The sequence below is a fragment of the Festucalex cinctus genome, chromosome 9 (genome assembly GCF_051991245.1).
Source record: "Festucalex cinctus isolate MCC-2025b chromosome 9, RoL_Fcin_1.0, whole genome shotgun sequence".
Classification (NCBI taxonomy): Eukaryota; Metazoa; Chordata; class Actinopteri; order Syngnathiformes; family Syngnathidae; genus Festucalex; species Festucalex cinctus.
In genome coordinates this window covers 639,425-652,245 of record NC_135419.1, presented here as the reverse complement: position 1 = coordinate 652,245, position 12,821 = coordinate 639,425, and the positions used below count along the sequence as shown (strand labels likewise).

At 42.3% G+C, this 12,821-nt stretch overlaps 1 protein-coding gene across 2 annotated transcripts in view; it reads right to left on the bottom strand.

The window, feature by feature from the left end:
- Window positions 1–2,491: 2,491 nt before the first annotated feature.
- Window positions 2,492–12,821, bottom strand: part of fat2 (FAT atypical cadherin 2) — a 72,966-nt gene continuing 62,636 nt past the window's right edge. For both annotated transcript variants that reach the window (XM_077533042.1, XM_077533043.1), the window contains exons 23-28: window positions 11,996–12,410; window positions 10,090–10,243; window positions 7,300–7,399; window positions 7,080–7,228; window positions 5,634–5,881; window positions 2,492–4,513 (exon numbers count right to left, since the gene is read on the bottom strand). In XM_077533042.1, the coding sequence (XP_077389168.1) occupies window positions 4,023–4,513; window positions 5,634–5,881; window positions 7,080–7,228; window positions 7,300–7,399; window positions 10,090–10,243; window positions 11,996–12,410 (1,557 nt within the window). In that variant the 3' untranslated portion in view covers window positions 2,492–4,022. The remainder of the gene's footprint in view (window positions 4,514–5,633; window positions 5,882–7,079; window positions 7,229–7,299; window positions 7,400–10,089; window positions 10,244–11,995; window positions 12,411–12,821) is intronic.

Genomic DNA, 12,821 nt, shown 5'->3' with positions numbered 1-12,821 from the left:
CAAAAACCAAAAAAACAAAAATGCACCAATGGAGCATGTAGCTTTTGTGGCCCCGTGCTTGTGGGGAAATGGCTTTTTCTTGACCTTTTATACCCACTTTTGTCCTCTCTCGGCTCATTATGGTCTGCAGGCGCCCACCTGCCGTGAGTGGCCATCTTGTGCCTCCTCACAAAATACACATTTATTACACACGTGAATATAGAAACGCACACAAACAGAAAGGAAATTCTACATTATTTTTTTTTTTGTATAACTTGCATCAGTGCTCTTGCTGATGCGCCAAAACCGATCGAAATGTGCATATTCATGAGGCGTCATTAAGACAGAGCACGCTGACGAGGCGTTCAAGTGCGCGCGCACACACATACGCACACGCACGCACGCACACACCTGATACGAGCCAAGCCAGCATGAACGCAATCAATTCATTATAAAATGAACTGATGAATAAAAAACAGTCTTGATTTGAATAAGTGGCGAAGTGAGAGTTTTTTTTTTTTTTTTGCCCTGATGGACTGCAGAAAATTGAGTTTTCATCTAAGCAATTAGTGGACGTTCATTCTTGCTAATATTGTGGTGGTTTTGAGATACGAGTTGAATTTGTTCCGTTCTGTTTCAGTTGGCTCATTAGCGGCATCAGGTGGCCATTAGTCGAGTCCTATTAAGTCGTTTCAATGACGTCCACTAGTGGCAGGCAGGACCTTTTTGTGTTAGTCTTGTGTGCCTGTCGTATGGTGTTCCGCAGGGTTCAATTCTGAGGCTCCTGCTTTTTATCGACTATATTTCCTTTGAAATGTACTTTGTGCGTGGTGTGCAATCGTGTGCGTCTACAGGTACACACCCGACGTGTAGACGTTCCATTGCAAGGGAATGAATGGAGCCGCTTCGATTGGCTCGGAGTTGGCTGGGTTCCATCCAACGCTGGCACAAATTTCCACCTGCGCTAGTCCAGGAACAGACCAAAAGAAAGACGACTCACTCAACAAAACTCATAAGAGTTAAGAGTGCGCTTTGCGCTCGACTTCTGCTGGCCCCGAAAATGCAGCCCATCAACTCCGAATCTTCACTTTTGACTGAAGATTCCCAGAAAGACGAATTGTAACGGCCGCAGCGTCGACTTCGTTATCTCAACACACACGCACAAACGCGCGCGCGCACACACCCGCTTCTCTAAATGGAGAATGACGACAACACCCGAGGTGTCGAAATAATGGACGCTGTTTGATGTCTCGTCAAATGTTACTCACACAAACCTGCTCACCTTTTTTTTTTTTTTCAAAAAATTCAATATATGACTACAAAAAAGTGCTTCATTCTAGAATTAATGACAAAAAAGTTTTCCCCTCAAAAAGATTTTTTTTTTCCGAGAAACTAGGATTTTCTTGAAATTTGAAAAGTATTCTAAAAAATACTTTTCCTCTTGAGAAATATATTTTCTCCAAATACTATCTGGACTTCCCTGTTAAAGATTCTGTCCCCACGACCAGAATCCGGAGAAGTAACGCTCGGTAATGGATGGATAATCAAATGTTATCTTGCAAGATTGTGACTATTTCTATAAGACTATTATTAAAAAAGAAAATTAAAATATTTTTGATAAATGAAATGTTTTCCCCACAAATAAACATAAACATCTTTCTTGAAAAAAAAAAAAAAAAATCACAATTATTTTATTTTCATATTTGTTCTCTGAATGGTTCTCTCTGTTGAAAAAAAAAAAAAAAAGGTTTTCCTTGGAAAAAAAATACATTAATACTTTACAAATAATGTCATTTTGTTGTTACAAAAATAACCATACTTTGAAAATATTAATTTTTAATTACAACTTTTCTCAAATACTTTGAATCTTAAGAAATCTATTTCCTCATTCTTTCTAGAAAAGAGAAATAATGTATTTAGATGACCACTTCCATTATCTGAACCACTTTTTCCCCCCTCTAGAAAACCATTATTTTAGTACCAAAAATATTCTAAAAATAATGATTTTATCATCTTACCCTTCAAATGAGCATTTTCTTTTTAATCTTGAAAAAAATATATCTATTTTGTTTTTAATTATGACTGTTGTTATTCTCATTTACAGCTGATATTTTACAAGAAAAAGAGTTATAGATAAATAAAAACAAAAAAAAACTCTCTTCCCGAAAAAAATAAAATAAAATAAATAAAATACTGTTTTAGGAGGGAAAAAAATGCCTCTGCCATCTAAATAATTAGAATTGTGCCTTTTTCTTGAAAAATTGCTGAAAACATTTCCCGTCTCAATTGTTTTTGTTTTCTTGAAAAGATGAATTCCTCCTGTTAATTCATATAAAACCGTAATCCTAAAAAAATGAATTATTTTTCTGAAAAGAATCTGACTTTTTTTAATGAACTTTTTTTTTGTAATGCTGTAATAATGATTTTACCTTGAATAATACAAAAAAAAAATAATCTAAATTTTTGACCACTTCATTGAGGCTGACATACGAACGCATAGATTGAGTCCACGTTGTCCGACGTAATAATGTTTTTATTTTGATATTCAGATTTGGTATATACATCAAAGATGGCATCGTAATAAAATCTGACAGCGAAGAAACATTAAAAAAAATAAAATCTGACATTTGATTGGAACAAAAACAAATATTCAATCCAACTACAAAACATCACACTTCAACACAACATCACACATTTATACACAAAACATTTCACATTGTTGCAAAACATACATTTCCATCCAAAAAAGTGCTAAAAAATACTGATGTAAAAGGGGGGGAAATGTTTTTACTTTGAAATCCTAATTACCGCTTTATCTATGCTTTAGTTGCAGTGAAATAAAACAACAATAAAAGTGTGATCATGCTCACTATTTTGAAATTCTGCTAATGGGACAGTGGAAGTGCACCTGGGATTTCAAAATAAAAGAATGATTCTTTGTAGATGAGTCCATCAGAATAATGGTCACAGCAAAAGGACATCATAAAAAGGCGGAGTCTCGTGCTTGGTCCTCAAGGTCGATTGATAGAATCCGCTCATCAGCAAGCGCCGCAGGACAAGTGAAACATCGAAAACCTGCAGGACGCCATCCAGCCCTTGAGGACCAGGATTGGGGAAGCATGGACTCGTATGGATGGAGGCTCTTATTTTGAAAATTTGACTGCATTTTCAGTCTCGTCTGGATTGAGACCCAATTCAATTCTCTCAGCGTGAAAGCAGCTGCAGAGAAATGACGACAATAAAAACAAGTTGATGAACTTTTTTTTTTTTTGGCAACACTCAAAATTTCAGTTCCATTTCAATAGCATTGTGACGATGGACTTCATCTGTGATATCAAAATAAAATGAGCTGGAAATGACCTTTTAAAAAAAAAAAGTACATGTAATGAAAATGGATGAGTGGATGCTCTTATTTTGAAATTATTACTGGATGTTCAGGGTCTGATAGAGGCTCTTGAAGTCTAATTATGATGCACACGTGACTATGATGTGTATTAGGGATTTTCAAAATAAAAGCCCAAAACACTGTTACTGTGCTAGAGAGAGTTAGATGTAACACTTCATTTGAGAAACATCCATTTTTTCCCCCCTTGTTCAGAGGATCCTGCCTCTTACTTTGAAATGCTGATGACGTCATAGACGGGACACTTCGTAACGATCTACCTGCTGTCATGGCAACGGCGGCATTACAAAGGACAAAACACTTTAGTCACGATGTCATTGAGTTTACAGTTCTTGTCTGTTTTTGCTTTCCGCCACTTTGAGCTTCCCGCCTGCGTCAATTTCCTGTCAAGTTATCGTCTGTCAATTTCAACTTGAGATTTCACTTTCTCTTAGTGGCCTATTAGTTTTCACTTCCTGTCAGTGAAGCGCATCATCTTCCATGTTCCAAGTCACTTTTGACAGGACATTGAACGATGAGCTGGAGATTGCATTTGCTGGTCCAGAAAGTCAAAGTAAAGGTTGTTTCAAAATAAGACGTCAAGCTGCCACGATGTCGTCCCGTCTCAGAATGCCGCCAAATTGTCCGAGCCGTCCGCTTTTTAAAACAAGACTTCCTCACAGCTTCCGAAGTCGCTCTCCAGCATGCTGGCGCCGTCGTGGCCGCGCGGGTCGGCCTCGCCGGGGCGCGTCTGCGGTCGGGCCACGTTGGGCGACGCCCCCGAGGATGGCCCGAGCCGCACGCTGAGCCGCTTGTAGCCCGCCGCCGCGCGGCCGTCCGGGCTGCCGGCGCGCTCGGCCGGGTAGTAGCTGGCGGCGGCGTACGCGTCGGGACGCCGCGATCGCGGAAGCGGGACGCCGTCCGAGTCCAGGAAGTGGTCCAGGTTCCGGTTGCTGTAGCACGGCGGCAGCGGCGCGCGGCGGTCCGAGCGCTCCAGCGGGAAGGGGAAGCCGCCGAAGCGCGAGTTGCGTCGCGAGTCGGACGTGCCGGACGACGAATAGACGTCCTCCACGATGTCAAACTGAGGGAACTCCTGGACGGCGGCGGCGGCGGCCACAGGACGGCCAAAGTAGTCGGGATCAGCGGGATAAACTGAAGACAGAGCACACGCAGACGTCAAACAACTGGAATTGTCGCCAAAAACACGTTCACGTCTTAATACATGTCCATTTGATGGCTTTAATTCTTATTCTCATTATTCCGCAACTTTCAACTATCGGCTTCTGATGATTACTATGCTTGAGTGCTGGAATTCTTATTATATTAACAACATTTGAGAAGGTTTTAATCATACATACATTTGTGACAACTACATAGACTGGGTGGCTTTAATTGTTACTTTCATCCATCCATCCATCATATATATTATTACAGAAATTAATTCATTTCTAGTATCGATTTAAGAGAGATTTGTTGCTATTATTATTCTATATTAGACTAGACTAGATATTTTATATCTCTGTTATTATTATTCTGGCAATTAAATCACCTTTTGGGCGGGGCTTGAATTCTTATTATTCCTGTGGAAATGTTCGCCTTAATATTATGGCAAGTTGGCAACTTTTGGAGTGCTTTAATTGATATTCTTAGCATTATTACAGCACAAAACTGTCTTATGAGGGCTTTAATTGTTATGATCACCACTTCTGGGGGACTTCATTTGTTCTTCTTAATCTTTCACTTTCACGCAAAAACGTCTCTTGAAGCCGTTTCTGTAAAACTAAAAACAAGTCGGCCATTTTGTGCCATTGCTGAGTGTGTTGAGAAAAGTGCTTGTTTGCGCGTTGTTGACGAAAGCATCAACAAAGTGCAAAGTGCGTCTTCCAAAGTTTCTGAAGGCCTCATAAAAAGTGCATAAACTGGCGCGTGATGCAAATGAGGCTTTGCTATTTGCATTTCTTGGGCTGAAAAGAATGCACGGCAGCAGCTGCTGACCTTGCCTGCAATTCGGCTTTCAGATTGGCTGCAGTAGGAGCAGAATATAAATCCTAATTAGCGTCCAAACGCTCCACCGTGAACTCGCATTTGATGACGGACGACATCATCACGCTTGGATGTTCAAGGCTTCCTGTTTGCGACGTTCCGCCATTTTTTTTGTCCCAGTTAGTTGCTGGAATGTGTCCCATATTTGTGTCATATCGTATATGTATGCCATTTTTCAACTCAACTTTCTCATCTTTATTTCATGCCAAGGTGCAGGTGCAGCACGCACCTTCATAATCGAGGTCCCAGTGGGTCTTCTTGACCGAGTCGTTGTCAGAGTTGGACGGGGGTCTCTCGGGCAGGTTGGGGGCCACGCTGCAGACCGCCGGCCCGTGCGACTTGTCGGCGGGCGGATGGTTGCGAGGGCGTCGCGAGCGGTCAAGGTCGTTGGCGGGTGACGTCATGCAGCTGAGCTCCAAATGGCCGCCGTCCTGATTGGCAGCTTTCGAGCTCTTGGACAACGCCGACGGCTTGTAACTGAAAAACACGTTTGTGTGTCACGCTGCTGTCTTTATATTGATAAGGGCGGACATTTTGTTTATATTTTTCGAAAGCCCACCAACCACTACGAGCACCTTCGACATCAATTGGGTATCTTGGAAGCATCGGATGTAGACGCAAAATAATCTATCCTGTACAACAAAATAAATGACCTCACTAGAGGGCTAACTACCAACCAACTAACTTCTGTAACTGATGTACTAATCAGCCAAGCAACTACAACTGCCTAATTGAACAAGCAGTCAATTGACTATTTAGTTAGCAAGCAAGCAAGCAACCACTAACTAGTTCATAATTACATAATGATCCAACCATTAACTGAACAACCAAATAACTAAACTCACCAACAAATCATCTGACTAACTAATTAGCCAGTTAACTAACCAACCATCTGATTGATTAATTGAATTGACCAACCAACCAACCATTCTTTCCACTAAAATCAAATCACCTGCCTAATTAACCAACTAACCAACTGACCGCTTTATTAGCCAAATAACTAACAAACACTGACCCTAATTGACAGGGGCAACCAACCTGACTGACTGACTACCTAGCTGGCTCCTCAACCAACCAACTAGATTATCTACCCAGTAACTACATTTTCAACTCAAAACTAATCACCTAACTAACCAACTAGTTGACTCTCCAATTAGCTAAATAACCAAGTGACTGACTAACCAATCATCTGACTGACTAACTAAACTGGCTAACCAACCAAACCAAATTAATTTCTTTGTTTTTGTTAAAAAAAAAGTATATTTTTATACATAAGGTAAAAGATAATATGAGACTTATTAGAAAAATAAGAATCCCCAAAAATTCCACAAAGCGTTGGTTTCACCTGTGCCTTGCACTTGTCAGTGTTGTTCCACACAACACTACCTTCCTATCCAACCAAATTATCTACCCAAGTAACAAAATGTTGAACTAAAAACGAGTCACCAATCAACAAGCGAACTTGCTAAATAGCCAAATAACCAATAACCAACCAACCCATCACCTAACTAACTAACTAACTAACTAACTTTTCCCGAGTATCCAAGTATTAGTGTGATCCTGCAAATGTGTCAGCTAGTTTCGCCTGTTGTGGCTTAAAATCACTAAGGATGAGCAAATCAAATGTTGAATTGGATGAAAAATCTGTCCATGAATGACGTAAAGACGACGTTACCCGTTGGAGTCCGTCTCCGTCTTCTTCTTCTTCTTCTTCTGTTGGATGTAATGCTTGCGTCCGCAAACAAAGATGGCCACCAGCAGCAGGAGGCCCAGCACGCTGGCGCCGATCTCCAACATCTCCACGTAGCCCACCAGCGGAGACACCTGACATTCCACATAACCGCCGTCAAACATGCCCGTTCGCAAGAGGACCGATTAGGATGGCGAGGACGGACCTGCGGCAGGGGGTCGCAGTGGAAGGATCCGGAGGACACTCGGCAGAGGAAACCGTCGGGACACGGATTGGGAGAACACACGTCCGCGCCGTTGTGACACCTGCAACCACGACAGAGAGGACAAAATTAGTGGTCACAATTGTTGTAAAAGTGTCAACACGTTGGTCGTCATCATTATGGACCATCGAGTTCATTTGAGTGAAATTCTCTCTGTGTGACGTGCACATCATGAGCAAGCCTGTTCAATCCTATTGCTGACAATCATCTTATCTGTCCAATGCTGCTGGAAACTGATGATTCTTAAACTAAATAGCAAACACAGATAATAATAAAAATGATAATAATCATAAGTCTTATGCGTGTTTCCTCCATTTACGCTTCACTCCCCGCCGCTGATGTGTTATTACACCGAATAAAAGACGAGCTATGCAAATGAGCCTCCGACTCGCGACATGCGAGCGCGTCGCTTCAGCAGCCAATGGCGTGCGTGCGTGCGTGCGTGCGCGCGCGCCATTCCCAAGAATGCTCTCCGGCATGCGGGCGCGTGCCGGCGCATCGTAATGAGGCTCCGGCGCTTTTGAGCCGAATGCGTCTGACGCGTTGCACGTTGACAACATCAAACGCTTCCACTGGCGGCGTTCACGCATCGCGTCGTCCAATCTGGTCGCTGACGCAGCATGAGGCGATTCTGGTGCACATTTTGGATGTTATTGACTGACTGACGACACACGTGACTGAAAAACTCAAATGTAAGACAATTGAATCCTGATAGGGTCACAAAGTTTCAAGAAATAAAATGAGCTATGACGTGATTGGCCAGTCAGTGTTTGGTGGGCGTGGCTTTGTGAAAATAACACAATATGCCGTTGCACATTGTCACAAGTGAAGCAGGCTTGATGATGTCAACGTCTTCTCTTTTTAAGCGCCAGTGAGGTCGTCGGTCATCTGCTCTCGCGATTGGCCGCCCGGCGACCTTTCGACCTCGCTGGAGTGATTACGAGGCAGGAGCGGAACATTAGCGTTGACAGAGGTTACGGAGGGGAAAAGTCGACGCCCCCTATTCCGATCATGTCGCTGAAGAACGGTCGCAGGGTTCATTTTACGCACATGCACGTTACACACACGCGTTGAGTTTTTGCACACACACAAACGTGATGCCTTTTTGTTAGCATTAATGAATGGATGCATATTAACTATACAGTAATTCACATGACCATAATGAGCACATTATTTTTAGTATCATAAAAGTCTTTTGCAATTGACGGCTACTTATTTAGTAAGTTAGCTGGTCAATTTGGTTTCCAAACAAGTCCGTTCAATTGTGGTCAGATGCGGATGCTGCATATTGACGAGTTGATGATGATCGTTTCAGTCCACTTGCATTAAGGGTAGCAAAAAAAAAAACAAAAAAAAAAATATGCGGTGTGCGACAGGTGGCTACACAGTCAAATAGTAAAAATGTTTGCTGTTTGACAGTTGCCATCCACTTAGCCAGACAGGTGATTAGCTTGCGAGTTGTCTAGTTAATACTTAGTCAACAAGTAATCGTAAGTAACTGATTTAATGAGTAAATGAGTGGATTAGTTGCTGAGTGAGCTTGTCAAAACAACTTGATGGCTGACGGCTGGCAACCATTTACTAATTAGTTGCCAGGTCAGTGAGTCATTGATGGAATAAGTTAGTTGGTAAAAGGTTAGTGAGTGGGTTAGTGAATTAGTTGGTACAGTAATGAGTGAGTTTGTTGGTAGATTTGGTACATTTTCTGTGCTTTTATATATTTTATGGTCAGTTAGTTGCTTACAGCAGTTGATAACTTAGTCAGTTAGTTAGTTCATTAGTCAATAAGTTAGTCAATCAGCTAGTTCATTAGTAACTTAGTCAATTAGCTGTAAGTTTGAAAGTGAGTTAGCTTAGAATGTGTCAGCTGGCACCCACTTAGTTGCCTTGTTGGTTCCCAGTTAGTCAACCATGTCATTGGTTAGTTGGTAATTAAAAAAAAAAACAATCAGCCAATAAAAGAAGCTTTTTAGTTAGTCACTTTTTCAGTGAGTCGATGAGTCAGTTAATGAGTTAGTAAGCCAAATTAAGTGAATTAGTTGTGACGTCAACCTGGTCAGTGAGTTAGCAAAATACGCTTGGAATGTGACAGTTGTCACGCACACAAGTTGATAGCTTACTTGGTGGCTTAGTCAGCAATCATTAGTGATGTAGTTGGTTCGTTAGTGAGTTGGTTGGTTGATTATATTAGTTGGTCAGTTGCCGGAAAATGTGTTTGTTGTGTGTGACCGTTGGCACCGATTTAGTGAGTGAGTCAATTGGTTTGTGAGCTAAATAGTGAGATGAGCAAATAGTCAAATAGCAAATTGTTGACAAATTTCTTCTGCGTGTCGCAATCACGCCCTACTACTCAGTCATCTAATTAGTTAATGAGTGAATCAGTTATTTAGTGAGTTAGTTAGGGAATCAGCTAATTTAGTTGGTTGCTTTGTGAGTTTGTCTGTTTTTGCTGTGTGAAATTTGGCACCAACTGGGTCAGTTAGTTACTTGTGACAGCTCAGCGCTATATTAATAAAGATGACTTGATTAGGAACATTAGTACATTACATTGCTGCCCCCTAGAGGACTGGAGTCGATCACAACCCCTCAACTGAACTCTCAACTCATTTTTATTTTGACAGAGCGTTCGCAACAGCAGCAACATGTCAAATTTGGCCTTGCAAAGTTAAAGTTAATTGGACAGCAAATTCAAGCTGTTTTTGTTTTGGATTAGGAAGAAGAGGAAAAGCTTACTGCGCATCGGCATCTTCCATCGAGCAATTGCAAAAGTATCCTTGCTCTTTGGGCACGCACACGCGACCGCGTGTGCACGGCTGGGAGGCGCAAGGGTCGTCTTCTCGCTCGCAGCGCGCGCCGCCGAACGGCCCTGCGCACCTGCACTGAAACGCTGCATGACAAAACATGAGAAGGTGATCACAATCTGACACGTTTCACCAGCATGAAGGTCAAAAAGGAAACAAATAAATAAACATCTTGCTTGATATTTTGCCATTCAAGTCACAATATAACATGAAAGTAACATGAGTAAAGTTACTCTTGTAAAATAGCACAAATAATTGTTAAAGTACCATTAATAACATAACCCTCTAAAATCAAACATGTTAAATGCTGTTAAATTAAACAACAATAAAAAGTGGAATGAAAGAAATACATAAAAAAGAAATACAAGAAGATACAGTCAAGGTTTTCAACAGATGTATTTTGAGTTGTGATTTGAATGGAGTGAAAGAGTCTCTTCCTGCCATTTTTGTGCCACGGTGTCGTCAGCGCAAAACCAGCATTTATACTTCATGTCAAATGTTGTGGGCGTGTTTACGCTGGAATCTCCTTTGCAAATAGGTCGTTAAGACACAGCAAACTGTGGGTGCAAATGAAGCGCAATTAATTGCAATTGTGGCTCATTCTTTTCGGATTCGGCCCCGAGTGGCGCACGCACGCACGCGCAACCTCTCCGTGTCAAAGTGAAGAATTTCAGGTGTGATCTTTATCGACTGCTCTGAATTGCAAAGCGAGTTGAGCTGCTATCTTGGCGAAGAAGCCACACACTCGCCAATTAGTGATAAGCCAAAATGCTAATGAGGGTCAGCGTGGGACCTCAGCCTGGAGTCTATTTCTTGTGCACCGTACTCGTCTTCTTCTTTTTTTTTGTGTGTGCCAGTATAATGAGATTGCTGAATGGCTGGCAGTTGTTCAGCACGAAAAATGGAATGGAACAAATGAGGAGAAACTACACAAAAAAACAGGCCTATACATTCTTCTTACGTCGCAAATGAGTGCTGGCATCACATGCAAGAAGTCTATTTTGGTTGTTGACTTCCAACATGGCTTAGAAAATAACGCTATACTGTTGTAGTTAGTCGGATTGTAAAAACATGGACAGAATATTGATGGCAAAGAAAAAAAAAATGCCTCTGATGCGTAAATGTTGTTATGGTGAGCTGCTTTGCATGCATTTCCCGTTATGTATTAGCATTAGCATTAGCATTAATCTATCCAACGAAAAGGTGAACTATGTGGTTGCTTTAAATAAACAAAGTGTAATTTTACTAGTTTGATGTTTAGTTTGACAGTCAAAGTCAACTGGAAGTGGCATAAAAAAGCTTGAAGCCTCTTTTGTAAAGATTTATTCACTATTTGGCAAACTCGTGCTAACTATGACAGCATTCATATCCCATTTCAGCAAAATAATGACCCATATCAAGAAAAATTCCCAACTGGAGTCTCAAGGAACCACCTTCTGTCGTAGTCTGATAAACATGTCTACTATATCCCCTCTATTTATATTGGGTTAGCTCTTTTGCTATGTAATGTAGCAAACATTACAAGCCGTGTTTTTTTTTTTGCCTTGTTTCCTCATGTCATGCTGTTGTTGTCACACCTCATTTTGCCCCGTCAGGTTTTTGTTAGTTTTTTTTAGTTTGTATTTGGACTTTGTCGTTTTTGTTTAAATGACCAAATACCTTGTTTGCCCTTTGTTTTGTTTGATTAAAGTGCACGTCTTTCTTTCGACCTCCCTGTCGCCTTCCTTCCTTGCACTTTGGGTCCACATACATCCACGACAATACCTGACAGGATCGAGGTGTGAAATTTAACAGCAGTCATACCTGAATGCTGTGCTGAGGTGAAAGGATTCTCTCACCTCCACTGGTCTCCTCAAGGCAGACCCCTCCATTCCGGCAGGGGTTGTGGTCGCAGGGTCCCGCGCTACGGCAGCACTCGTAGACTCCGAACACCCGCCTCCTGCCCGGGCCCGTCCACTCCGACGCATCCCCCGCTCCGATTGGCTCCCCGTTGAGCTCCAGGCGCTCCAAGCAACCGCGGAATGCGCCACCGGCGAAGAGCACGACGCCGCCGGAGCCCATCAGGCGGCACGGCGAAGCCAGGCCGGCCGAGGCGCGCGGCTGGCGGTCCAAGGTCAGCCTCAAGGACGCGGCGCTCACCTCCAGCAGGACGCGGTGCCAGCGGCCATCGGACACTGCGGGGGAGGGCGGAGCCAGGCGGGAGGGAGGTCGGACGCCGCAGCTGAAGGAGAAGTGAAGATGGCCGCCGCTCACCTGAGGATGGAAGGTCAAGGTTAGCCGCAGTTTTGCGTTTTGGATGTTTACAAAATAAAACCCTCCATTTGCTCCATTCTTTGCAAAATCATTGTTCAAGTTTGTTTTCTTCTAGTCGGTTTCTGAACCTTTTACTCACCGCATGCTATGATTGAATTTAATATCGCTGGTGTTGGGCCATAAACTCCTGATTGAGTTTGGCATGATTACGTCATGATCTGTTTGTTATCTTGACATGCTTGAAATTTAGCAGGGACTTCATTCTTTGCCACAGCAATTTGGGACTTTCTTGAAACTTGAAGGTAAAGACTTGAGACTTTTGTAACGATCCCGATCATCATAAAGCATCGTCGTGGTTGCTATGACGATGAATATTGGGGCTTAATGGGAGCAGATGACAAGTCGCCAGTT